This window comes from Narcine bancroftii, chromosome 12, assembly GCF_036971445.1.
Source record: "Narcine bancroftii isolate sNarBan1 chromosome 12, sNarBan1.hap1, whole genome shotgun sequence".
NCBI lineage: Eukaryota > Metazoa > Chordata > Chondrichthyes > Torpediniformes > Narcinidae > Narcine > Narcine bancroftii.
This window is the reverse complement of record NC_091480.1, coordinates 80262148-80287051: the sequence shown is the minus strand read 5'-3', so window position 1 is coordinate 80287051 and position 24904 is coordinate 80262148. Positions and strand designations below refer to the sequence as shown.

Genomic DNA, 24904 nt, shown 5'->3' with positions numbered 1-24904 from the left:
TACCTCCACATCTCGGTTTTAAATTGGCACCTTCATTCCTGAAATTGTGCCCTCGTGTCCTTGATTCCCCTCCCATGGGAAACAACAATCATTCAAATTTTGTAGAATTGGGATTAAAAATTATATAACCTGTCACTGAGATAATTTATCAATGATCCTATGTGTTCCTGCCAACCAATTTGATTCAAAGTCATGGAAAGCAATGAGGATAACTGTACCTGCTATCCAATGGATAATACACATTAATGTTCAAACCCAAAGTACAAGCAGTGAACAAAGTGCTCTTTGAAATTATAATAGGAAAACCTGCAGATGTTAGGGTAGAGTGCAGAACACAAAAATGCTGGAGAAATTCAGCAGATCACGCTACATCCATGGAAAGGGCCTGAGCCCTTCTTCAGGAATGCTGAAGATCAGGTAGATGCCTGAATAAAAAGGTGATGGGGGAAGGGGAGGAGAACAGGTGAGAGGTACAGGTGGGAGGGCACTAGAAGCTGAAAGGGGTGGAGAGGGCAGTGGGCTGAAAGATCTCTCCAATAGGAGAAGGAAGGGAAGGAGGTGAGGAGCTGAAGGAAGGGAGTCAGAGAGAAGAGGAGCAAAAGGGTTTAATACAGATTGGAGAAGTTGATATTGATGCCATCTGGTTGAAGACTGCTGAGATGAAATATAAGATGTTCCTCCAAATTTGCAGATGGCTCAAATTGGCAGTGGACAGACATGACAATATGGCAGTGAGGTGTGGAATTGAAGTGGCTGACCACTGTTGTGGCGGACAGATCAAAGGTGATCAGCAAGGCAATCTCTCAATTTGCGTCCAGTCTTCCCAATGTAGAAGAGGGCACAATGGAAGGACGGTATGCAGTAAATGACGCTTACGGTGTTGCTTCATTTGGAAGGACTGTTGGGGGCCCTGAATTGTGGTGAGGCAGGAGGTACAAGTGCAGGTGTAGCACTCCTTGTGGTCACAGGGGTAGGTACCAAGGGGCGATTGGTGGGAAGGGAATGAGTGGATTAGGGAGTCACAGAGAGAGCACTCCCTGCGGAGAGGGGAGGGAAGATCTGTCTTACGGTGGGATCCTGTTTTAGGTGGTGCAAATTGCGGAGAATGATATATTGGATGCAGAGGCTAGTGGGATGGTTTGTGAGCCCGAGGGGAACCCTGTCCTTGTGCCTGGGTTGAGGTTAAAGGGGTCAGGGCTGATGTGTGGGAAAGATTCTCTATAGCTGCTGTGTGACCTACTGACTTTCTCCAGCACTTGGAAATTGTAATTTAGGAAACTGACCAGCTTATCTGCATACAATAATGTGCCTTAAAGTATGATAAGTTAATGTTTTATCACTTGTTTTAGTGATTGGAGAAAAATCTGGTTTAGTGATATTGAAGGATAATTATTGGCCAGGTCATTGGACAGACCTCCTGTCCTGGGTAAACTTGTACCTCTCACTTTGTTCATTTTAGATTGGTCACAGTGTTTGAGCTACCGAAAGAAAATAGACACACACACCGAGAACAGTTCAGTTTATACAAATGTTTATTACAAATTCAAAAGCTGATTTCAAACTACAATAAGCTAGCCCTTCCCAACTATACTTATCAACGCCTGGACTGGTCCCAACTGCCGAAGCGAGGCAACGACTGTACACTTGTAGTAGGTTGTCGGGGTGCCGGTAGCAGCTTCTCTATCTCCCTTGACCGGGACGTTAGCTGGACTCAAGAAGTTCTTCTTCTTGCTGAGAGATGTTGCCACCTCTCGGAGAGTCTCAAACTTCAGCAGCGGGACCATGGCTTATATTACCCAAAAACTGCTTACCCAAGCACCTATTCCCAGCACAGTAAGAAAGATAAGCGAACAAGCTAGCATGCCTAGGCTTCTATCGAATAACCGAATAACGTAATTTTCAGCTTATCACTTTGAATACAATGGTTTATTTTGCATCAAGGCTAGGCCTCTGACAATCTGTGACCAAAACAAGCAGGAAGATTAAATGTTCTTGGTACACAGATGTCCTTTCGTCAGATAACTGCATCTCTGGCTCCTCGGTGGAATTTAGCTTATGTCTGCTGATTCTAAACAACAAGCAGGTTCTCAGCCTTGCAGAAGCAAGGGCTGCAAAAGTAAAAAAACACAGTTTAAATCTTCCATTACACTTCCCCAAGTAACTTTAAAATATGATGGAATCTCATAACTCAAGGTCTCAACTCGGAGATGCACCTTAGACAACACAGAGCTCCCTCATACATTACAATGTGAGTCATAGCTTAAATGCTGAGATCTTTTGTGTCGACATAGATTTGCACGGCTTGAAAGCCGATTGCTTTTATGTATGATTGAAAAAATACTTGAAGATTGGACATCCATATAAAAAAAAATAAAAAAAAATATATATAAAAAAAAAGATTGGACATCCATAATAGTGAATCCTTTCTCTATTTTGCCTCAGGCTTGCTGTGTTTGTGTTCTGAGAGTGAAGAGTCCTGGGGTGACCGATGTGCATAATTCTTCTTGGGGTTAAATTTTAAATTTAGACATACAGCACGGTTATGGGTCCTTTTGAGCCATAAGCCTGAGCCACCAAATTACACCCAATTGACCTACAACTCTGTACGTTTTGAAGGGTGGGAGGATACTGGCACGCAGAGGAAACCCACGCAGACACGGGGAAAACGTTGTAACTCCTTACAATTATTAATTTTCTTCCAACTCACTGATGGTGTTGCTCCGAACCATGGCAAACAACTGATTGAGAGCTTTATGTTACGTGATCTCCTTTCTTTTCTTTCTTTTTCTTTTTGGGATATTTTAGAGGGGGGTGGGGAGGGGTGGATGGGTTAGGGTAGGGGGGATGGGGGGGGTTGTAAGGGATACAATGTTAAGTACTTGTTTGTACCTTTATTGTATGATTTATTATGATTATTAAATAAATTAAAAAAAAAGAAACTCCTTACAGAGAGCATCAGATTTGAACCCAGTCACTTGTAGCTGTAGTGAGGCTTTCACTTATTTTCTTCTGGTTAAAGTACCCACTTGGAGTTTTGGCCTCTTTGCTGACACTGTGACCGTTTGTCCTGCTGGTTTCAGATTGTTATAGACAATCTCTGGGGCCACAACCAACTTTAGATGTCACGGTCACACATGCAGACACAGAAGTGCTTGAATGCTCTCATAGAGCCTCCAACCTCTCCATCTTGGTTCCAGAAAGTTTCCTTTCTTCCTGATATAGAGACACTTCTAATCACTAGAGCCTCGGTTACCTTGAAAATTAGTTTTTACTTAGTGGCCTGGTGGACTATAGAATACTCCCAATAGAGTGATCGCTCCCTTCCTGCTTCTGACTTCCATCCACACTGACTCAATTCCCAATCCCTCCCTTTCTGCAGCTGTGATACTACCCCTGATTAGCAATGCCACTCTCTCCCCCCTTTTACCTCATACCCTATCCCTTTTAAAATATCTAATCCCTAGAACATTGAGCAGCCAATTTTGCCTTTGCTACACCCGTTAATTTTCAAAAATTTGTTGCAGACAAGAATGTTACGAATAAACCTCCCTTTATATTTTTCTATATACCATAGTCCAGAATTACACTATTGACCCCACAAAAGCTTAGCATATTTTAATGAAGGTATTAGCCTTAGGAATCAATCCCAGCTTTATTACTGTACAAGTCTGTTAATGCATTGTAATCATTTTGCATTCAGCAGTGCCTCTGTTTTCATGCATCTTTTCAGAATCAGAATTTATTGTCATGAACATGTCATGAAATCTCTTTTTTAATTTTTTTAAAATTTAGACATCCAGCACGGTAACAGGCCAATTTGGCCCTACAAGTCTGTGCCACCCAATTTGCACCCCATTAATCTACACCCCAGTACGTTTTTGAAGGGTGGGAGGAAACCGGAGCCCCCGGACAAAACCCACACAGACACTCCTTTCAGACAATGCGGGACTTGAACCCAGGTCTGGACCCGATCACTGGCGCTGTAAAGGCGTTCCGTGAACCGCGAATCATTTTGCTGCAGCCTTACAGCTGTAAATAATACTATAAATCTACATTTTTAAAAAAATAAATAAATAGTCCAAGAAAATAAGAGAAAGTAGCGTCTGTGATTCATTGTCCATTCAGAAATCTGATGGCGGAGGAGAAGTAGCTGTCCTTGTACAGTTGGGTGTTCATTTTCAGACTCCTGTCCCTCCTTCCTGATGGTAGCAGCAATAAACGAGTAACAATGGAAGATGCTAAAAGAATCAGAACAGAGATGTGGAGGTTATCCAGGTTATAGGAGGCTGGAACAAATGGCAAGATTCTGCCCTCAATATCTGCACCGTGGTAGCCCTCATCATAAAGTGCATCTTCACTGCTTTTGGGTGAGAACATAATCAGATGGACAGCCATTTTTTTCAATGTGACTTTAATCTGAGGTCCCATCTGTCCTCTCAAGTAGACGCAAGGGTATACATTGATCTTGTGGGATCGTGCACCCACTCCACAAACTCCCACAGTCTCAGGACATCACTTCCAAATTACCTCATTCCATTGTAAGGATTGTACCTCTTGTTCAGGACTCCCAGAGGAAATGTCATGCCTTGCTATTCCAGCAATATTTTGTTTGCAGCCCCTTTCAAGCGAACAGAACAGCAATGGAAAGCAGAATCTAAATACACCCAAGCTGAATCCGTTCTCTTTTCTCATGTTAGCCCTGCCTGGTGTCTCACTCTGTTAATTTATGGCCCACCCAGTAATTGGAAGTGATGTGAGTTTGTAAACCTTGGTGCATATTCAGCTGGTTTGAACCCTGTCATCTCTGTGATTTAATGTCCTAAATGGTGTTATAAACGGCGGTATGTTCTTTAACTTAAACTAACCAGATGAGATGGGGGTCGGGATGGTAGGTATTTTACTAAGTGATAAAGCCTGCTTATTCAGCATGATCACTAATGGCTCAGATCTGAGAAAGGAGTTCTGTTTGTTGTAATTACATTTTGTTAAAGATCTGCTTTAGATGATCTCATATTGATGTTGCTCAATTTTGAAGTTTTAAGCACTGCCCAATATCCAGGCTGAAAGTCTGCCTTGAAGGGCTCAGGCCCAAAACGTTGGTAATATATCTTTACCTCCTATGGATGCTGTGAGTTCCTCCACCATTTCTGTGTTTCTGAAAAACTGATCAGATGATTGACCGGGGTTAAAAGGGGAATTTGTAACAAGGATTCACAAAGTTTGTTTGAGAGTATTTGGGCGAAACTATAATCTACTCATATGAGTTCAACAACAACAGCGTTAAATATAGGAGTAAAACATGAAAGTCTGTAGACTCTGTGATTGAAGTAAACTCACAATGCTGGAGAAACTCAGGAGGTCAGTGTCTTTTATATAGTGTACTTTATATACCTGATGAAGAGATCAAGCCCAAAACTTGGGTCTTTATCTTTGCTATATAAAATACACCGTTTGACCTGCTGAGTTTCTCCAGCATTGTGTTCTTACTTTTGATTGCATTAATAGAGCTTTAATATCGTAAAATACTCCCAGGCATTTTACAAAATAACCGGAGAAAACTGCACCATGCCACAGAGAAATTTAACCCTCCACCCTGTACCTTTCTATTTTGTTGCACTTAAGTATGGGTTGTCATGTCTGGATAGCCCACAGAACAAAGTTTTTCACTACACCTCAGTCTATAACAATAAACAATATAATTGGCATAGTTAGCATGACAGTTAATGCAACACTATTACAGCGCCAGCGACCCGGGTTTGAATACAGTGCTGTCTGTAAGGAATTTGTCCATTCTCCCAGTGTCGGCGTGGGATTGCTCCAAGTGCTGCGGTTTCCTCCCATCCTCCAAATCGTACAGGGTCGTCGGTTAATTTTGGGGTCATTGGGTGGTATGGGTTTAAATGACCAAAATTGGCTTCGATCGTGCTGTAAATACATTTTAAAAATTGATTAAATTAGATTAAACTCACAAAAGACTTGCTGAAAGAACTATGTTTAATTGAGCCACTCAAAGAAAGTGAGAGAGAAAGTGTTTGGTAAAGGAATAAAAATCTGGTGGAGGAACTCAGCAGGTTGAGGAGCATCAGTGGAAGGAAAAGAATAGAGAACAGCCAGCAGTTTCAGGAACTGTTGCACAAACAAGCTTTGATCCAGCCATCTTTCTTTTGGCCTCACCTAAAGAATAAATAATGAAATGGACAGAGAGAAGTACGTGTGACTTTGAGTAGTGGATGGCATCTTTTATGGCCACCATCAAGTCAAGTTTATTGACAAAACCTGATGAAACAACGTTCTCCGGTCCTCGGAGCAAAACATTCAAACATAGCATACGCACAGAAAAACAATACAGATGCAGGACAAGTATTTTATCTATACAAATAAATATTGTTTTGTACATATGAGAGTCATAGATGGTTAGTGTGAGCAGTCAGGCGCTTCAACAATCATCAGTCCTTAAGTGGACTGCTGGACGTTCAGGTAAAGCCCATTCATTGTCCAGAGGTCAAAAGCGACCAAAAAAAAAGGACAGCTCCCTCCACCCTCTTCCTTAAATGCATTCTGAGGCTAGACCTGAACTTGACTGCGTTTATTGGCAAACTGCCAATGGATTTTCGCCCCCCCCCCCCACCCCCTGCGCCCGCTTACCTTGTGTGTCTGAGCTACTTATCAGGCGAGTTGGAATGACTGTGGGACTCAGTTCACTTGTGCATCTGATGCAGCTATCCATTGACTGCAAGAACAAGGAGTTGGCTTTCTACTTTTTATATCACATCCTGTGTGGAATGAGACAGATAGAATTAATTTTTAACTTCCTGCCAGAATGGGGATAAAACTGAAACACAGCAACAAACAGCTTGGGTCAGTGTGAAGTTAAAAAAAGAAGCTTCCCATAAAGCCTGCTGCTTAGTTTAAAATGTAAATTAAATTAAAAATTTTACATTTTATTTACAGTGCAGTGAAAGCCGATCCCGGCCATTTAAACCCTTGCTCCCCAATGACACCCAAATTAACCTACAGACCCATATGTTTTAGAGGGTGGGAGGAAATGAGCATCCAGGGTGTATTTTGGAGGGTCATGGCTGTGTTGTGACAGCACTGCTGACTACCTGGCCAGAAGACATACCACCTGCCAATCAAGATTTGGCCCCACCCATCAGAGCACGGATCTGACCATTGGCCCCTTTAAGTACCTTTGTACTTGGCCTTGGCCATTAGCGGAATGCTATCATCCTATCTAGAATATTTATTAAAAAGCAGCCGCTTATCTGCAGGGAGCTAACCTGTCTTTAATGCACTTTGTTAATTTTTGCGTTCTACAGCACTATCAACTTCATTCACTAGGATCAGGTTGGAAACCCTGTGATAGGTGTAATGTATTCCCTCCCACACACCTCCTAAATTAACGTTAGTACAGAGAGGCTGAAAGCTCAAGCGCTGCTTGTGCTTGAATTCATAGCTTGAGAGTTACAGAAACAATACCACCTTATACAATAGCATTATCTAGAAACATTTCATAACCTTGCTTACAAGGAAGCCTCCCATAAAAGTGACAGCCTCACCATCTGTGACGTGAGAAAAAAATGAAAATGAAGACCACAATGTAGAGGTGAATGTATGAGACAATATCTGGTCTCAGTGTATGCTTAATCAGAATATATTTAAGAGTAATTGCTGGGATAACTGAAGATCAATGATTACCTCTCTTATCCTTCTTTCCCCCATCTACCACTTTTTCATCAGAATGGGGTCTCTTTGTTCTTCCACATCTGGGCTCTTGTTCAACTCCGATTTTGATGCACTCACAAAGAAGGCTTGCCAGCGGCTATACCTTGTGAGATGCCTAAGGAGATTCAGTATGTCACCGAAAACTGTCAAAAACTTACAGGTGTACCGTGGAGAGCATTCCGACTAGTTGCATCACTGCCTGGTACGGAGGTGCCAACTCTCAGGACAAGAATAAACTCCAGAGGGTTGTTAACTCGGCCTGCAACATTACAGGAACCAGACTTCTCTCCATCGAGGACATCTACGTGAGATGGTGGCAATCTCTATCCTCAAAGACCCCCACCACCCAGGCCATGTCCTCTTCTCTTTCTGCTACCATCGGGAAAAGGGTAAAGGTGCCTAAAGATGAGTACTGTAAGGTAAAACATCATGAGATGGGAATGTGTAAGGAGTTACCCTGTACAGGGCTGTAACAAGAAGGGGAGGTGTCCTTGTACTCCTGTTAGGTAAAACATCATGAGATGGGAATGTGCAGGGCTGTAACAAGATGTGAATGCATCCTTGTACTTACAAGATAAGAGAGACATTGATGGATTGAGAGGCAGGAAGCTAGCAGGGAAAGGATAGCAACAGTTTTAGTCATTGGACAAGTAATGATATGATGATGTTCTAAGCACATATCCAAGGGTATAAAAAATCACCATTTTGCTGATAACGGCAGAATGCATTCTCCGACTAACATGGTTAGTCGCAAGTGTTACAATCCGGTAATAAAGAACAAAGAACCCTGATTTCGACTCAGCCTGGTGTTTGTCTCACTCATTCATGAACAAAGCAGACCTAACAGTACTCAATGGCACAGGACAGCTTCCTCCTCGCTGCCATCAGATTCCTGAATAATCAATGAACCAAAGACACTGCTTTATTTTTCACACACTGCTATTTTTATTCATACTAATGTTGTGAGATGGTTATAATATCGATGTTTGCTCTATGACGCTGCCACAAAACACCGGATTTTATGACTTGTTCATGACAATAAATCCTGATTCTGATTCATTGAACAATGTTTCCAGGTCAAAAGCTCCAGAATTTCATGCTTAAACCACTCCATCTCTCTCTATATTAAGCTGCATTCTTTGACTCCCTGACCATTAATCTGAATATTTCTTACGCAGGCTTGAAGTTGTGTTTTATCTGCTGACATTCTTGTAAAGTATCTTGGGGAGGTTTGCTGATTGAAATTGGAACAAATTGTTGCTGGAGAAGGAGGAGAGATAGACTGCCCAGTCACTGCCCCAGATTCCATGCATTAGATTAAAATCATAATGCCCTTTGCCCGTCATTTAGGCCTAGATTCTCTTGTTCATCCAAAGTGTTTTGGCAAACTTAAGTCCAAAATTGGTTTGGTGATAGGAGACAGACGGCAGTGGTGGAGGGTTGTCTTCTGTCTGGAATCTGTGACTGCACTTTCCACGATGCACCTGGTTGCATCACAGCCTGGTTTGGTCATTCAGATGCACAGGAACACAGAAGGCTGCAAAAAATAATAAACATGGTCAGTTCCATCACAGGCTTTGGCTCCCAGGAGGGCAGCCAACATCATAAAAGACCCCACTCACCCTGTTCACACCTCTACCTTCTAGCAGGATCATTGTCTAAAGAGGGGGGGGGCACAAAATCATTGAGGACCCCTTCCACCCTGCACACAGCATCTTTCAGCTGCTCCCATCAGGGAAGAGATACAGGAGTCTCGGAGCCAGCACCACTAAGCTGAGGAACAGCTTCTTCTCACGGGCGGTGAGAATGCTGAACGGAACCACTGACACTGACCATCCGAGACTCTCATATTCATAAAACAAAATTTATTTATTTATATGTTTATATGAAAGCTTGCCCTGCATCTATCTTGTTAGTCTGTATGTGATGTGTGTTATGTCTGGTTGTGTGTCTGCGTGTTTTGCACCAAGGACCAGAGAAAGCTGTTTTGTCAGATTGTACTTGTACAATCAGATGATGATAAACTTGACATGACTACCTTCAGGCAGAAGTTCAGCACCTCCTGGTTTAAGAACAGTTTCTTTCCAATGGCTTTCAGGATCTTGAACTTCTCTGTAGTACCCCAACCATAAACTACACTGGCACACAAAAAGAATATTTATTATCTAGCCATCTTTTATATTTATTATTACTTTTTGTACTGAGGTCATTTAATGTATACTATTGTATTTTTTTATAATAATCCTATGGTTTTATGGTCAATGTTACAAGGATCGTTTTCTTACATTTCTTAAATAGAGGATTATGGGTGTGAGGTACAAAAGGTTTAGTTTGTTGAGTGGGTTTATATAGGTTAGCACAGCATTGTTGGCCGAAGGACCTGTACTTTGCTGGAATGTTGTATAAGAAATTTCTTTTAGCCTCAGTAATAAACAGTTGAATCTTGAGCAACATAACCACAATGCTACCATACCCCTCCTGATTCTGAGTAGTGACCTCCAGAGCTGTTGCCCTCATCATCTTCTGAATGTGTGTCTTAAGGGCCTTGTAGCCTCCTTCAGGAACTATCATTCATCCCTAGCGCTGCACCCAGAGGTCTTAGAGCGTGTGTGCTCCCTCCTTCTTTACTGTGTCCCTACTGCCAGGGGGCAACTGGGTTTAAGAGGTGCAGATTAGCTTTAAGTAGAGATTGCCACTCACAACATTAGCTATTCACTGTTACAGTCAGCAAAAGAACTGAACTCATTGAAATAGAATTTATTATCATGAACACGTCACAAATTCATTGTTTTGCAGCAGCGTCACAGGTGGAAATATTGCAATAAATTACATTTCAAAAATAAATAAATAGTGCAAGAAAATAGGAGAAAGTGAAGTAGTGTCTGTGGTTCACTGTCCATTCAGAAATTTGATGGCAGAGGGGAGGACCCTCTGGGTGTTCGGCTTCAGACTCTTGTACCATTTTCCCAATGGTAACCGCTGCAACCGTGTCTGCCTGTCCCGCATCGGACTTGTCAGCCACAAACGAGCCTGCAGCTGACGTGGACTTTTTACCCCCTCCATAAATCTTCGTCCGCGAAGCCAAGCCAAAGAGTAGAGTGAAAAGGGCATGTACTGGGTGGTGGGGTGTCCTTAAGGATAGAGGCTGCTTTCTTAAGACACCTCCTCTTGTAGATGCCCTCTACAATAAGTAGGAAAACAGCTGGCATACAGTAATTTTTGCAATTGCCACACCTTTTCTCAATGGTTATTGAAATTAGTGTGGAGCGATCAGTGACCACTTGTAGACCATAAAGCAGGTAGTCAAAGGCTTTATTGATCAGAAGACCCAGACATTACATGCTGCTGGCTCACGTATGAGGGAGGAAGCTGGGGCTCTCAGCCTTTAATAGGGGATCTTATAGGGAGGGGCTACAGGTACAGAAGGCGAGCTGGCCTACCCAGCCAAGTGAGGGCATGTCTGCAGTACCGTGTTCCACCACATTTAGTCTGTTAAGTTCAATGTGCCATGGAATAATGTAATTCTCACCAGTGCTCAGCTGTGATTAAGGGTGAAGTTGATCCTTTGAAGGGACCAATCAAATTAACAAATCCTTTTTGAAAAATGCATTCTCAGTAGTGTTCTGTCGGTTTGGATATCCTTGGCAGCACTTGAAGCTGCCTGACTTTCTGCCTTGTATATAACACAACCGAATTGTGACTTGGTTCTACTTCTAGATCCCATGAGAGCTGTTACCCCTTTAACCCTGTCAAAGCCAACATAAACTTGGAAGAAAATTTGCGCAGTCCTCATTTAGCTTAGCAGGCAGTCCAGAAACCTCTGGTGACCCTGTGAAGTAGCAGGCTCCAGCAAATGACGCCAAGTGAAAGGAAAAGGATCATGTCAAAGATTTACAAGGCTTGCTCCGGACAAGTGGTTGCTCCCATTAGATTAGTAATAAATAGTGACTGTCCTGCAGTCTCTGGTTCCAAAGCACATTTGGTTGATGTTTTGTACAACAGAAACCCTTTGCATTCTTGAAGAAATCAGAATAAAATACCGAACATTACAACAGAGGAACAGGCCCTTCTGCCCACATGTTTGTGCTGAACACATTGTCAAATTAAACTAAAACTCTTCTGCCTGCACATGACCCATATCCCTCTCTACCCTGCATATCCCTCTCTACCCTGGATATCCCTGAGCCTATCTAGAAGCCTCTTAAGTGCTACTGTTTTATCTGCTTTCACCACCACACCTGACAGCCCATTCCACGCATCCACCACTCTCTGTCAATTTGATTTTTACACATTATTCTTTAACACTTTGGACTCCATGTCCTGGTTTTCCTCGACTATGAGCAAGCACTTATACTCCGTTCTTTTGGGACTGGTTTTATATCCAACCACATACTGCACTACTGTAAAGGTTTATTCATGCACCCAATCCAGAGTATATAAGGTGAAAGATTAAAAATGACCAGAATCCAAACAGTTATACTCCTCCCACCTCCCCCCCCCCCCCCCTTAAGTGCATGTCCTATAGTATTAACATTTTTACCATACCTTTTTACAGCACAGAAACAGGTCTCTGCAGCCCTTCTAGTCTGTGCCAAACTATTTTTTTCCTAGTTCCAATGACCTGCAACCAGTCCATCGCCCTCCATACCTCTCTCATCCATGTACCTACCCAAATTCTTCTTAAATATTAAAACCAAGCTGGCAGCTCATTCCACAATCCCACCACTCTCTATGTAAAGAATTTCTTCCTCTTGTTTCCCCTTTCACCCTAAATCCATGTCCTCTGGTTTGTATCTTACTTACCCCCAGTGGAAAAAACCTACCTACATTTACTCTGTCCATCCCCCTCATAATTTTAAATGCCTTGATGAAATTTCCCCTCATTCTTATATGCTCCAGAGAATGAAGCCCTAATCTGTTTAATCTTCCCTTGTAATTCAGTTCCTGGAATCCAGCCAACATTCTAGTCAATCTTCTCTTCACTCTTTCAATCTTATTGATATCTTTCCTATAGTTAGTTGACCAAAACTGCACACAATACTCCAAATTTGGCCTCACCAATGTCTTGATACAATTTTTACCATGACACCCCAACTCTTATATTCAATACTTTGATTTATGAAGGCCAATATGCCAAAAGCTCTCTATCTACCTGTGATGCCACTTTCAGGGAATTCTGTATCTGTATTCCCACATCGCTCTGTTCTATGCACTCCTCAATGCCCTACTATTTACCATGCATGTCCTTTCTTGGTTTGTCCTTCCAAAATGCAATACCTCATACTTGTCTGCAATAAACTCTATCTGCCCTTTTTCAGACCATTTTTCCAGACCCCTCTGCAAGCTTTGAAAACTTTCTTTGCTTTTCACACCGCCTTCAGTCTTAGTGTCATCTGCAAACTTGCTGATCCAATTTGCCACATTATCATCCAGATCATTGATATAGATAAATGACAAACAATTGTCTCAGTACTGATCCCTGAGGCACACCACTAGTTACAGGCCTCCAGATGAGAAGCAATCATCCACCACTACTCTGTGGCTTCTCCTGTCCAACCATTGTCAAATCCAGTTCACTACATCATCATGAATACCTAGTGTCTGAACCTTGCTGACTAACCTCCCATGTGGGACCTTGTCAAAGGCCTTACTAAAGTTCATGTAGACAACATCCACAGCCTTTCCTTCATCAACTTTCCTGGTAACCTCCTTGAAAAACTCCATAAGTTTAGTTAAACACGACCTACCACACACAAACCCATGTTGACTATCCCGAATCAATCCCTGGCTATCCAAATAATTGTATATCTGAACTCTTAGAACACCTTACAGTAATTTACCAACTACTGATGTCAGGCTCACCAGCCTATAATTTCCAGGGTTACTTGTGGAGCCTTTTTTAAACACTGGAACAACGTGAGCTACCCTCCAATTCTTCAGTACCCTGGGAAAAAGATTCTGTCTATCCTATCTATGCCTCTCATCATTTCTTAAACCTATCAGGTCTTTCCTCAGCCTCCGATACTCTAGAGAAAGCAACTTGTTTGTCCAACCTCTCCTCATAGTGGATGATGCAGTTGTATTTGAGGCAGTGAATTTCTCTGATTCCTACCCCCCCCCCCCCCCCCTGCATCTCGCACCTCACCTTCAGAAATACAACTCTGGGGCTTGAGAGGAGGAGAAATGCCTTGAGCTTTCCCTGGCAGGGCTGATTCGACAGCATTCACTGGATGTGTGTGGCTCACATGATCAAATAGCTTCTGGCATTCCTATCAACTGTTACAAGTAATGAGAATCGCCTGGTAAAGGTCAATGGAACTTGACTTCAGAGAGGGTCAGTACATTCAGGAGAGAGAGAGAGAGAATGGGAAATTACAGAGCTTAATGATCCGCCGACTGTATGTGGGCTTACTCGATAGCGTGCTCTCGGAGTACTTAGTTACCCATCAGCAGATTAATATTTAGAGCAGTGAGACTGAAGGGGACATTAAATCTTCTGCTTAAATGCGGATTATGTGCACGTACTTTGAAACTATATACTTAATACAATTACCCTGAGGCTCCAAAATAACTTAGGTTTAATAAGGCAGCAGACTCCCCCCATGCCTGTTTCCTGACACTAACTCATTTTTATCATCTGATACATACTTCATTGTATAAGCAGGTTTTAGGCAGATTTCTGCAAGGCTGGTCTGAAAAAAGGAGACCAGGGAGTACAGCATCTGACCTACTGATTCTAACCCAGGTGGGGAATTCTCTACAGGATGGACTGGAATTATGATTCAGGATCTTGCTCTGTCTGTATGTTCACCTTCCTGCCTGAAAGATACACACTTTATCTCATGCTTTTCATAGCCACAGGATGACCCCAAATACTTTACAACTGAATTTTAAATTTAGACATACAACACGGTAACAGACCCGTTCAGCCCATGAGCCCATGCTACCCAATTACACCTAATTAACCTGCAACCTGTTATGTTTCGAATGGTGGGAGGAAACTGGAACCCCCGGGTAAAACCCATGCAGACACGGGGAGTACATACAAACTCCTTACAGACAGCTCAGGATTCGAACCACGGTCCTGATCGCTGGTGCTGTAATGGCATTACTCTAACCGCTACCTGAAGTAATTTTTCAATTCTGGTAGACACAGGTAGATAAATATGGAGACCCGTCTCTTGGCATTGGTGCAGTAATCCCTGTAATGTTGCTCCAAAGGAGAGATTGCAGAAAGGGACACATTCCCTCAACATGTGCATGACTCAAGCTGGAAACCTCTCGACTTCCAAAGGTTGATTGGCTCATTCCCAGTTGAAAGGTTGAAGTTCAGCACTAAATATTTCAGCATGAACATTCACTTTGGTATCAGTGTCAGGGATTTCATCTTTCAATGAGATTTTAAAACTAAGATCATGAGACATTGGAGCAGACATAGGCTATTCAGCCCTTAGAGTCTGCCCCACCATTTAATCATGAGCTGATCCATGTTCCCCACTGCCCGCCCTTCTCTCCATAACCTTTGATGCCCTGGCTAATCAAGAACCTATCAATCTCTGTCTTAAATATAACCAATGACCTGGCCTCCACAACCGCCCGTGGTTACAAATTCCATAGATTTACCACCCTCTGGCTGAAGAAATTCCTCGGCATCTCTGTTCTAAGCTGCCACCTTTCAATCCTGAAATTGTGCCCTCTTGTCCATTTTCTGCAGGCCCTTTGGCACTATTTTGAAGAGATAGATTTCAGATTTATTGTCAGAGTACATACATGACATACAACCCTGAGATTCCCTTTGCAGCAGAATTACCACTAATTGGTAGTGCAAAAAATAAACTGTACACAGCGTAAACATGTAAACAATCAAAAGAACTGTAAACAGATAACAAATGTAAATAAACTGGCTGTGCAATACAGGGAAAGAAAAGAAAATCTATAAAATGCACAAGTAAGAGTCCTTAGATGAGTCCCTGATTGAGTTTGTCGTTGAGGAGTCTGATGGTGGAGGGGGAACAGCTGTTCCTGAACTTGGTGGTGCGAGTCTTGTGGCACCTGTACCTCTTTCCTGATGGCAGCAGCAAGAACAGAGTGTATGCTGGATGGTGAGGGTCTTTGATGATTGCTATTACTCTCTGACCACAGCGTTCCCTGTAGATGTACTCAATAGTTGGAAGGTTTTTGCCTGTGATGTCCTAGGCTGTGTCCACTATCTTTTGGAAGGGTTAACACTCAAGGGTGTTGGTGTTGGTATTTCCAATACCATACTGTGAGGCAGCCGGTCAGCACACTTTCTACCACACCTCTGTACAAATTTGCCAGTGTTTCTGGTGTCGTACCAAACCTCCGCAAACTCCTGAGGAAGTAGAGGCACTGACATGCTTTCTTCACGATGCCATTGGTGTGTTGGGTCAAGGAAAGATCCTCCGATTTGACTCCCAAGAACGTAAATGCTCACCCTCTCCCCCTCTGATCCCCAATAATCACTAGATTGTAAACCTCTGGTTTTCCTTTCCTGAAATCAACAATCAGCCCCTTAGTTTTGGTGACATTGAGTATGAGGTTGTTGTTGTTGTTGCACCATTCAGCCAAGTTTTCAATCTCCCTTCCGTGTGCTGACTCATCCCCTTCCTTTATACAACCCACTACCATGGTGTTGTTGGCACATTTGTAGATGGTGTTATTGTCGTACTGAACCACACAGTTGTAGATTAGAGCAGGGGGCTAAGAAATCAGCCCTGTGGTGCTCCGGTACTGATGGAGATTGTGGTGGAGATGTTCTTTCCAATCTTCATTGATTGTGATCTGGAGGTGAGGAAATCCATGATACAATTACACAGCGGGGTGTTAATTCCAAGTCTTGCAGTAGCTGATCAGTTTTTAGGGGATGATGGTGTTAAATGCTGAACTGTAGTCGATAAAAAGCATCCGGATGTATGCATCCTTGCTGCCCAGATGTTCCTGGGTGCTGTGTAGTGCCAGTGAGATGGCATCCGGCGTAGACCTGTTGCCGCAATAGGCAAACTGAAATGGATCCATGTCACCAGTCCAACAGGAGCTGATTTACTTCATCAGCCTTTTAAAACACTTAATCACTGTTGATGTAAGTGCTACTGGTCGATAGTCGTTAGGGCAGGTTATTACACTCTTCTTGGGCACCAGTATGATTGACGCCTGTTTGAAACAGGTGGGGATGTAAGTGCTACTGGTCAATAGTCATTAAGGCAGGTTCCTGCTCTCTTCTTGGGAGTTCCTCCTGTCAAAATTTATCACATTTCAATTCACATCATCTGTTTGTAATGATGTTAGACTTTGTGGCAGCATGCTGTGAACAAATTGACTTCTGCTTTTCCCATGTCACAGGAGGGATAAAACCAAACAAAAATCCTCCCGAGCTTAATATCTCAATGCAGAGATGATGTTTTCCTTGACTGAGGGGCTTCACAATGTCAGAACAAGAAGTATGTGGTTTAGGGTTGAGAGGAGAAATGCCTTCACTGACAGGGTGCTGAACTGTTGGTGTGCTCTGGAAGGCTGTTGAGATTCAGTTGTTGTGTTTATTCAGAGCAGAGGTAAATAGATTTCTGGGCATCAGCGGATGCAAGGAAATGGGATGGTGCTGGGGAATGGCAGTGGGTTGAAAGTTCAGCCAAGATGTTAGTGAATGGTGAATTGGACTCATTGGGCTGGATGGCCTATTCTTGCCCCCATCTCGTCATGTTTATTATGCTGTCTGAATTTACTAATTTTATGAAGAACCCTATATAAATGCAATCTTTTGTTCTTTTAGGATTCTGCACACTACGATCTTTCTGTCGGACAGTCAGCTTCACCTCTTTCTGCTGACACAGCTGTCAACAGCCCAGATTGAGTGCTGTGTTCAGGGCCACACTTCCTTCTCCGTTACCGAGGCCATCCTGAACAGTGCCGCCTGCAGAAAGAGCATTGCAGAGGTGGTCGGCCCTGTCGGCTATGAGTGTGAAAGGTGATCTGTGTCCTGTGGTTGCTGGGACTGGGAAACGTGCAGTTCGTCTGAAGAAACTATCAGGAACTAACCCATCCACCAGCACGAGCAGGCATCGTTTGATGCAATGTCTGGGTAGTGTAACATGGACGAGCTGCAGAAGGGAGCCAACCAGAACTTTCAGAAGGGGAATGGATTAAATTCTTAAGACCCTTCTGTGGGGGGGGGGGGGGAGAGAGAGAGAGAGGAGAGAGAGAGAGAGAGAGAGAGAGAGAGAGAGAATGGAAAAGGGGGACTAAACAAATCACTTTCAAAAATCTGGCAGAGTAAAAGATGTGATATCCTTTGCAGCAGTGAGAGGCTAAGTGAGTGTCATGCATTTTCCAGTAGTTTGTCTGTATACCATGTCCAGCTGTTATTTACTTCCACAGACTTCAATTGGACAGATCTGGGGCGGCAAGGTTAGCGCGACACCGTTACAGTGCCAGTGATCTGGGTTCAAATCCAATGTTGTTTGTAAGGAGCTTGTAGGTTCTCCCTGTGTCTACACGGGTTTCCTCTGAGTCAGCGGTTCTCAACCTTTTTTTTTCTACTCACATATCATCTTAAATAATCCCTTACTAACCACAGATCACCGATGTCACAGGATGCCATAGGTGCTCTGTGGTTAGTAAGGGATTACTTAAGGTGATATGTGAGTGGAAAAAAAAGGTTGAGAACTACAGTCTGGGTGCTCTGGTTTTCTCCCACCATCCAAAACGCACGAGGTTGTAGGTTAATTTGGGTATTATTGGGTGGCTTGGGTTTAAATGGCTGGAATTGGTTTTTACTGTGCTGTAAATAACATTTAAAACATTTAAAATTGAAAAATGTAATCATGTAATAGGCAGCAAATGTAAGATTGAGACACAAGAGCTGCGGGCGCTGGAATCTTGAGTAAACGAGAAGCTGGAGGGACTCAGCGGGTCGGGCAGCGTCCGTGAAGAGAAATGATCAGCCAATGTTTTGGGTTCATGCCCTTAAAGTAGGAACGGGTGATATCAATGGAGGTAGAAAAGGAGGGGGAAGAAGCTGGGGAGGGGCTGAGGTGATAGGGTAACGGAGAGAGGTGGAGAGACCTCTGTGGGGTGGGGGAGGGTGGTGGGAAGTTCAGGTTCCTATACCTGTATTAACATGTACATAAATGCATAAAATTTGTTTTCCCATAAATGCACTAGTCTGGCACCCCTACCAAGAAGAGAATTAAAAATTAAATTTAGACATACAGCACATTGACGGGTCCTTCCAGCCCATGAGCTTGTGGCGCCAAAATACCCCAATTAACATACAACCCCTGTACGTTTTGAAGGGTGGGAGGAAACCGGAGTGTCTGGAGGAAACCCACGCAGACACAGGGCAAATTTGAGCACTTGTCACTGGCGCTGTAATAACATTACACTAACTACTACGAAAACCATGCCGCCCTTGAGTGAGAAGCAAAAGAGCGTCCCTTTAGAGAATTAAAGATAGAAGTCGGAATAGGAGTAGGTAAAGAATAGATGGAAACAATGAACCAGATAGAGGTTGGGTTATGTAGAATGAGAAAATTCAAGGTTTATGCTGTTAGATTTCTGGCTGTCCAGGAGGGATATGGTGTGTTTTCCCTCAAGTTTATGTTTGGCCTCACCCTGACCATGAACAAGGCCACACATGGGAATGGTGAGGGGAATTGAAATAGTGGGGAAGCGGGAGTTGAGGCTTGGAACCCCCTTCCCCCCCCCCCCCCCCCCCGAGATAGAGCAGAGATGCTGGGCAAAGCAGTCACCCAAGCCGCCTGTGCAATAAGCCCAAGTTCATTCCCATCGATTCTGTGAACAGAAGGTACTGTTAGTTTGCATTTAAGATTCATCCACTGATTTTACATCAGCAGTAATCCTAATTCTCACTGTCAGTGAGTTCCTTTTTCCAAAGGATACCATTGACCACCAGTAACACTTAAAGCTGTGGGTGATGCAAGGTAGCATTCTTAAGGTCACCTGAGGACGCAGAGCTGAACTGGGTCTGCACTGAAGGCATGCTGGGCCATTTCACAGCAGAGTTCAGTGATGATATGCAAAATCAATCAGTCACAGACTAGGGTAGGTAAGAAAGACTGGGTTCACGCATGTTATTATTAAAACAATCCTAATTTTATCACTAGCTTTCGTTTTCAGATAGTGTTTTGAAGTCTGGGTTCTCATGTAGGATGTGGCGTTGACTCCCATCACCCCAGCTTGTGCACTGCCAAACGCCTGATAAACCAGTGGAGTATCTGCCCATCCTAAAGACATTGCTCATGTTGACGTGGGTGAGCTGCTGGTTAGCTAAAACCCTCTCCATCTAAAGGAAGAAAGATGGCAGATGTGATATATTGCCTGCTGTTTGGCAGATAAAGATTCACCATCAGCAGAAATTATCCAGTCAGAGAAAGAGAAGCAAAAGAGAGTCCCTTCAGAGCCACTGCGTGTCCGTGGATTCACCTCCGCTCCTCCCTCAGCCTCTGCAGGCTCCAGTAGCGCTGCCTTTTCCAGTGTTACTTCATCCCTTCAGGGTGTCCCAGGCCAGTTTGCATCTGAAGTGTGGTTCTGAAGGACAGTGCAAAAAGTGACCATCCGCCTCATTGAAAATCTGTGCATTGAAGGTTTTTCACAGGACGACCTTGCAGCAAAGTGAGTGTTGGATGGGTTGCTGCTTGATTCCAGTATCAGGAACTAATTTTCTCTTTGCTTCTGTTTAGCTCACCCTGTCACACTGTGGACAACAGCATCAAAAGCACGGCACAGATCTCTGAGCCTCCGGAACAGCTAGCTGCCTCAGGAAGGGCATGAGGAATAAAATGTTCTGCATGATCATGAACCCACACAAGTCCTTGGACTTCGAAACATCGACTGCCTCTTTCCCTCCACAAAGGCTGCTCGACCTGCTGAGTTCCTCTAGCAGTTTGATTTTTGCTCTAAATTCCAGCATCTGCAGTGTCTTGTGAATCCTTAGCCTTCAGGGATGCTCTGGCACTGTTTCATCATCAAAAGACTTGTGTTGAGTAGATTAGTCTTCAGCTCTGTGACCCTGAGCAACATGGTTCTGAAACACGTGACTGTTATCTTGGGGATCAGTTCGCTGTTCTCTCTCAATAACAGGGTAGCAAAAGTAGTTGGGGAAGGAATTTGCAGGAAGGTGTTCTGCTACAGGCTGTTTGTGGGTGACTGGTGGGTTCCTTGGAGAAACACTGTGTGGCATGTTCAGAGAAGGGGCACCTTTGCTTCCATCCCCAAGTCCTCCTGGCTAACCTTCTCCTCACCCCATCTCCTGCTGACTGTCCCCTAAACCATTCCTCACTCAGACTCCATGTGCTTGCTGCCCTGTTTGGCTCCAGTTTGTCTCAGCAAAGCTCCCACCACACTAACCCCTCCCTATCAGTTGCTCCCATCCAGATGCTCACTGCAGCTCTCCAGTTCTATGCTATTGATTTGAATCACTCCATTGATGCCTGCATATGGCTGTTGAGACCCTGTGTTCTTCTCCCACCTCTCCCCCTCACCTCTCACTGCTCTTTTAAGGCATTCTTTAAAATCTACCTCTTTTACCGAACATTGGTTGGGTGGCCTGTGTCTCATGCCATTGTGCCAGATACTGTGAGACACCTTGAAACATATGATTGTTGAAGGCTATTGTGCTGAGAAGCTTGGTTGAGTTTGGTGATGGATAAAGATTGAAGTCTGTGGGTGTGTGCGTTAGGGACAAAGCAGAATGATATTTAAACACTATCACTTCATGGTACCTTCTGTTAACTGAATTTTCTTTTTAAGGTCTGGAAGCACAAGTGGAGGGAGGTTCAGTGAGGTAAATGCCCCCTCCCTTTGAAATTAAAGCTCCAGCCCCAAAGGGAGACAAGACAACGAGACTCTGAGGCACCTTGACCTTCCACTGCAGCCCCTGTTCAGGACTGGTGAGATGCTCGCCACGTCAGCTCGGAACCCATGCCGAGACACACTGGTGTTGAGGGCTCAACAGACCAAAGTCAGTGGAAGGTCAGGTCCCAGAGCACCCTCCTGCCAGAGGTGTAGTCAGCATCATACCTTGGGAATCCCAGTGGCTGTTTGTTCTGGCCGGAGCACTGGGAGCATTGGCCTTGTGTGCTGTCTGGAGGTGAGCTCCAGCTGCAGAGGAGGAAGGCTATCATTTGATGAAGAGTGATATGTAAATTTAGTGGGAGGGGGGCTGTCCTCCACCTTCTGATGGTCAGTCTAAGGGACCACTTCCCCCTAGTCAGTCTGGGGTGGGGGCTGTCCTCCACCTTCTGATGGTCAGTCTAAGGGACCACTTCCCCCTAGTCAGTCTGGGGTGGGGGCTGTCCTCCACCTTCTGATGGTCAGTCTTAGGGACCACTTCCCCCTAGTCAGTCTGGGGTGGGGGCTGTCCTCCACCTTCTGATGGTCAGTCTAAGGGACCACTTCCCCCTAGTCAGTCTGGGGTGGGGGCTGTCCTCCACCTTCTGATGGTCAGTCTAAGGGACCACTTCCCCCTAGTCAGTCTGGGGTGGGGGCTGTCCTCCACCTTCTGATGGTCAGTCTAAGGGACCACTTCCCCCTAGTCAGTCTGGGGTGGGGGCTGTCCTCCACCTTCTGATGGTCAGTCTAAGGGACCACTTCCCCCTAGTCAGTCTGGGGTGGGGGCTGTCCTCCACACCTCTGTGGTTAGTCTAGGGGCTCCTCTCCATCTCTCCCTGGTCAGTCTGGGGTGGGGGGGGCCTGCTTCCACTTCTCCCCCCCCCCCCCATGGTCAGACTGGGTGCTCTCCTCCACCTCCCCCTGGTCATTCTGGGTTGGGGGGGTGGCTGCCCTCCACCTCCCCCTGGTCAGTCTGTTGTGGGGGGGGGGCGGGGGTGCTCCCCACCACCTCCACATCCCCATGGTCAATCTGAGGGCATTCTTGGTCCTGACCTGTGGTCAGTCTGGGGGCTCCCCCAGTCAGCCTGGGTATCCCTCAGTCCTGACCCGTGGTCAGTCCAAGGGCTCCCTCAGTCCTGTAACTGATCTTCTAAAGAAATGAGAGGGGAGTTGTAAAACACCAGACACTGTAAAATAAGACCGGATCTGGTTGGTGCTTCTCTTTATTTTGAACAAGAGATCATCAGATTTCACTGACAGAGTATCACTAGTTTAATCCAATTGCAACTGTATTCCTTTGGTGGACAAATATTGCTACAGTGCTTTGTTTTAGACGGTGTGAATGCTGCTTTAAATAAATTAATCTGCTCAAATATTCAACTCAAAGCAAAGTAATTTTGGAAGGACAAACCAAGAAAGGACATTCACAGTAAATCCATTTGTCTGTCTGCCTATGAGCCTTTTAAATATCCCCATTATACCAGCCTCCACCACCACCTCTGGGAACGCATTCCACGCCCCCACTACTCTCTGTGTAAAAAAAAATCCCCTAAACCTTTCTCACCTCACTTTGTACAGATGTCCTCTGGTGTTTGCTTCTCTCACCACAGGAAAAAGGCGCTGGCTGTCCACCCCATCTATTCATTTCATAATCATGTAGTCCTCTCATTCTTCTTCAGTCCAAAGAGAACTCTGCTAACCTTGCTTCATAAGACACGGTCTCCAATCCAGGCAACATCCTGGTGAATCTCTGCACTATCTCCATAGCGACCAGAACTGAACTCAATATTCTAAGTGCGGTTTGACCTGAGTTTTATAAAGTTGCAGCATTACCTCACAGTTCTTGAACTCAATCCCCGACAAATGACAGATAAAGAATACAGAAGAGTCTCAGGATTAAGGATCACCCATTTAAGAATAAGAGGAATTTCTTTCCAGAAGATTGTGAATCTTGTGAATTCTCTACTCTGGAGATGTGCAGACAGAGTCATCGAAGAGGTTCCAGGCCGAGACTTGGGAAATATTGGCAGGAGTCAGGGCCATGGGTAACAGGCAGGAATGTGGAGTTGTCCACTCCTCCACAGGTTGGTTTTGTTGTAGATTCTAACATCTTTAATCTCGTGTCTCCCAAGAGAGAAAACTCATTAGTTTTACATTGCAGAGAGGGGTGGATGGATCAGAGGGAAATCTCTGTGGTAGGGTGAGCCCAGGATTGCCGAGTCAATGGACAGTCGGGGTTAATGGGGGGCAGTTTAGAGAGAGAAAATGAAGAAAGCCTGCATGTAAGGTTAGTGAGAGGGTGAGAGCACAAATACAGGAGCATAAAATGTTGTGACCAGCACACCTGTGGTAAGTGCCAGTAGTTCAGGCTGTGGAGAGAGAAAAGCCTTGCCAGTTGCATAACTGAATGAAGAAGGTATGTCCAGGTCTGATGCAGAGAAAGTTGTATGTTGAGGGGCAGCACTGGTATCATGCGCCCTCTGGTGGCATGCTATGGGGCAGCGACTGAAGCAAGCTGGAACAAGGAGAGAGAGGGTGGTGGTTGACCCCTTGTTCCCTGCTGCTCTGGGACAGGGGCTGGTAACAAGGGGGTGGCAGAGCTTGGGAGGGCTGAGAATCAGCCAACCTACCCACTCCAGGGGCGATCCTGTTGGAGGGTGGAGGATGGGAAACCCGTCGATGTCTTGAGCGAAGGCAGGCACAGGGGGAGGATGCACGGAAGTAGAGCTCCATCATCGCGCAGGCTAGGCCATTCAGCCCTTTGAGTCTGCCCCACCTTTCAACCAGAGCATAGCTGACCATTTCTGTGCCAGTATCCTAATATCTGCCTTGAATGTACTCAGTGGTCGCACTTCTACCATACTCCCCAAGAGAATTCGAAAGTAAAGCACAAAAGTCTGCAGGCACCATCAGGGGCGGAGCCAGGTTCTAAAGTTAGGGCACCATGATATGTGCCAGATGATGAGTCTGTGGCTGCACTGATCTTTCAGCAGCGTCGGAGTGGGGATGGGGGAGTGGAGGTGTCGGACCTAGCTACGCCACTGGACACTGTGATGGAAGTGAAAACAGGAAGCTGGAAAAACTCAGCAGGTCAAACAGGGCCCAAAGATACATAACCAATGTTTCAGTCTTAAGCCCTTCATCAAGGGCTGAGAAAAATGTTGGCAGGCACCTGAACAAAATGGTGGGTGGGGATGGGCGGGGGAGGAGCATAGGTCCACAGGCAGGAGGTAATGGGGGGGTGAAAGACCAGCAGCCAACAGGGGAAGATGGGAACGGATCTGTGAATGGAGAGGGAAGAGGAAGAGGAATG

General features: G+C 44.7%; 1 protein-coding gene across 3 annotated transcripts in view; it reads left to right on the top strand.

Annotated features, from left to right (window-relative positions):
• Window positions 1-22964, top strand: part of LOC138747648 (sorting nexin-11-like) — a 93243-nt gene extending 70279 nt beyond the window's left edge. For all 3 annotated transcript variants that reach the window (XM_069907066.1, XM_069907067.1, XM_069907069.1), the window contains exons 6-7: window positions 17513-17707; window positions 20442-22964. In XM_069907066.1, coding sequence (XP_069763167.1) covers window positions 17513-17707; window positions 20442-20532 — 286 coding nt within the window. In that variant the 3' untranslated portion in view covers window positions 20533-22964. The remainder of the gene's footprint in view (window positions 1-17512; window positions 17708-20441) is intronic.
• The last annotated feature ends 1940 nt before the right edge of the window (window positions 22965-24904 follow it).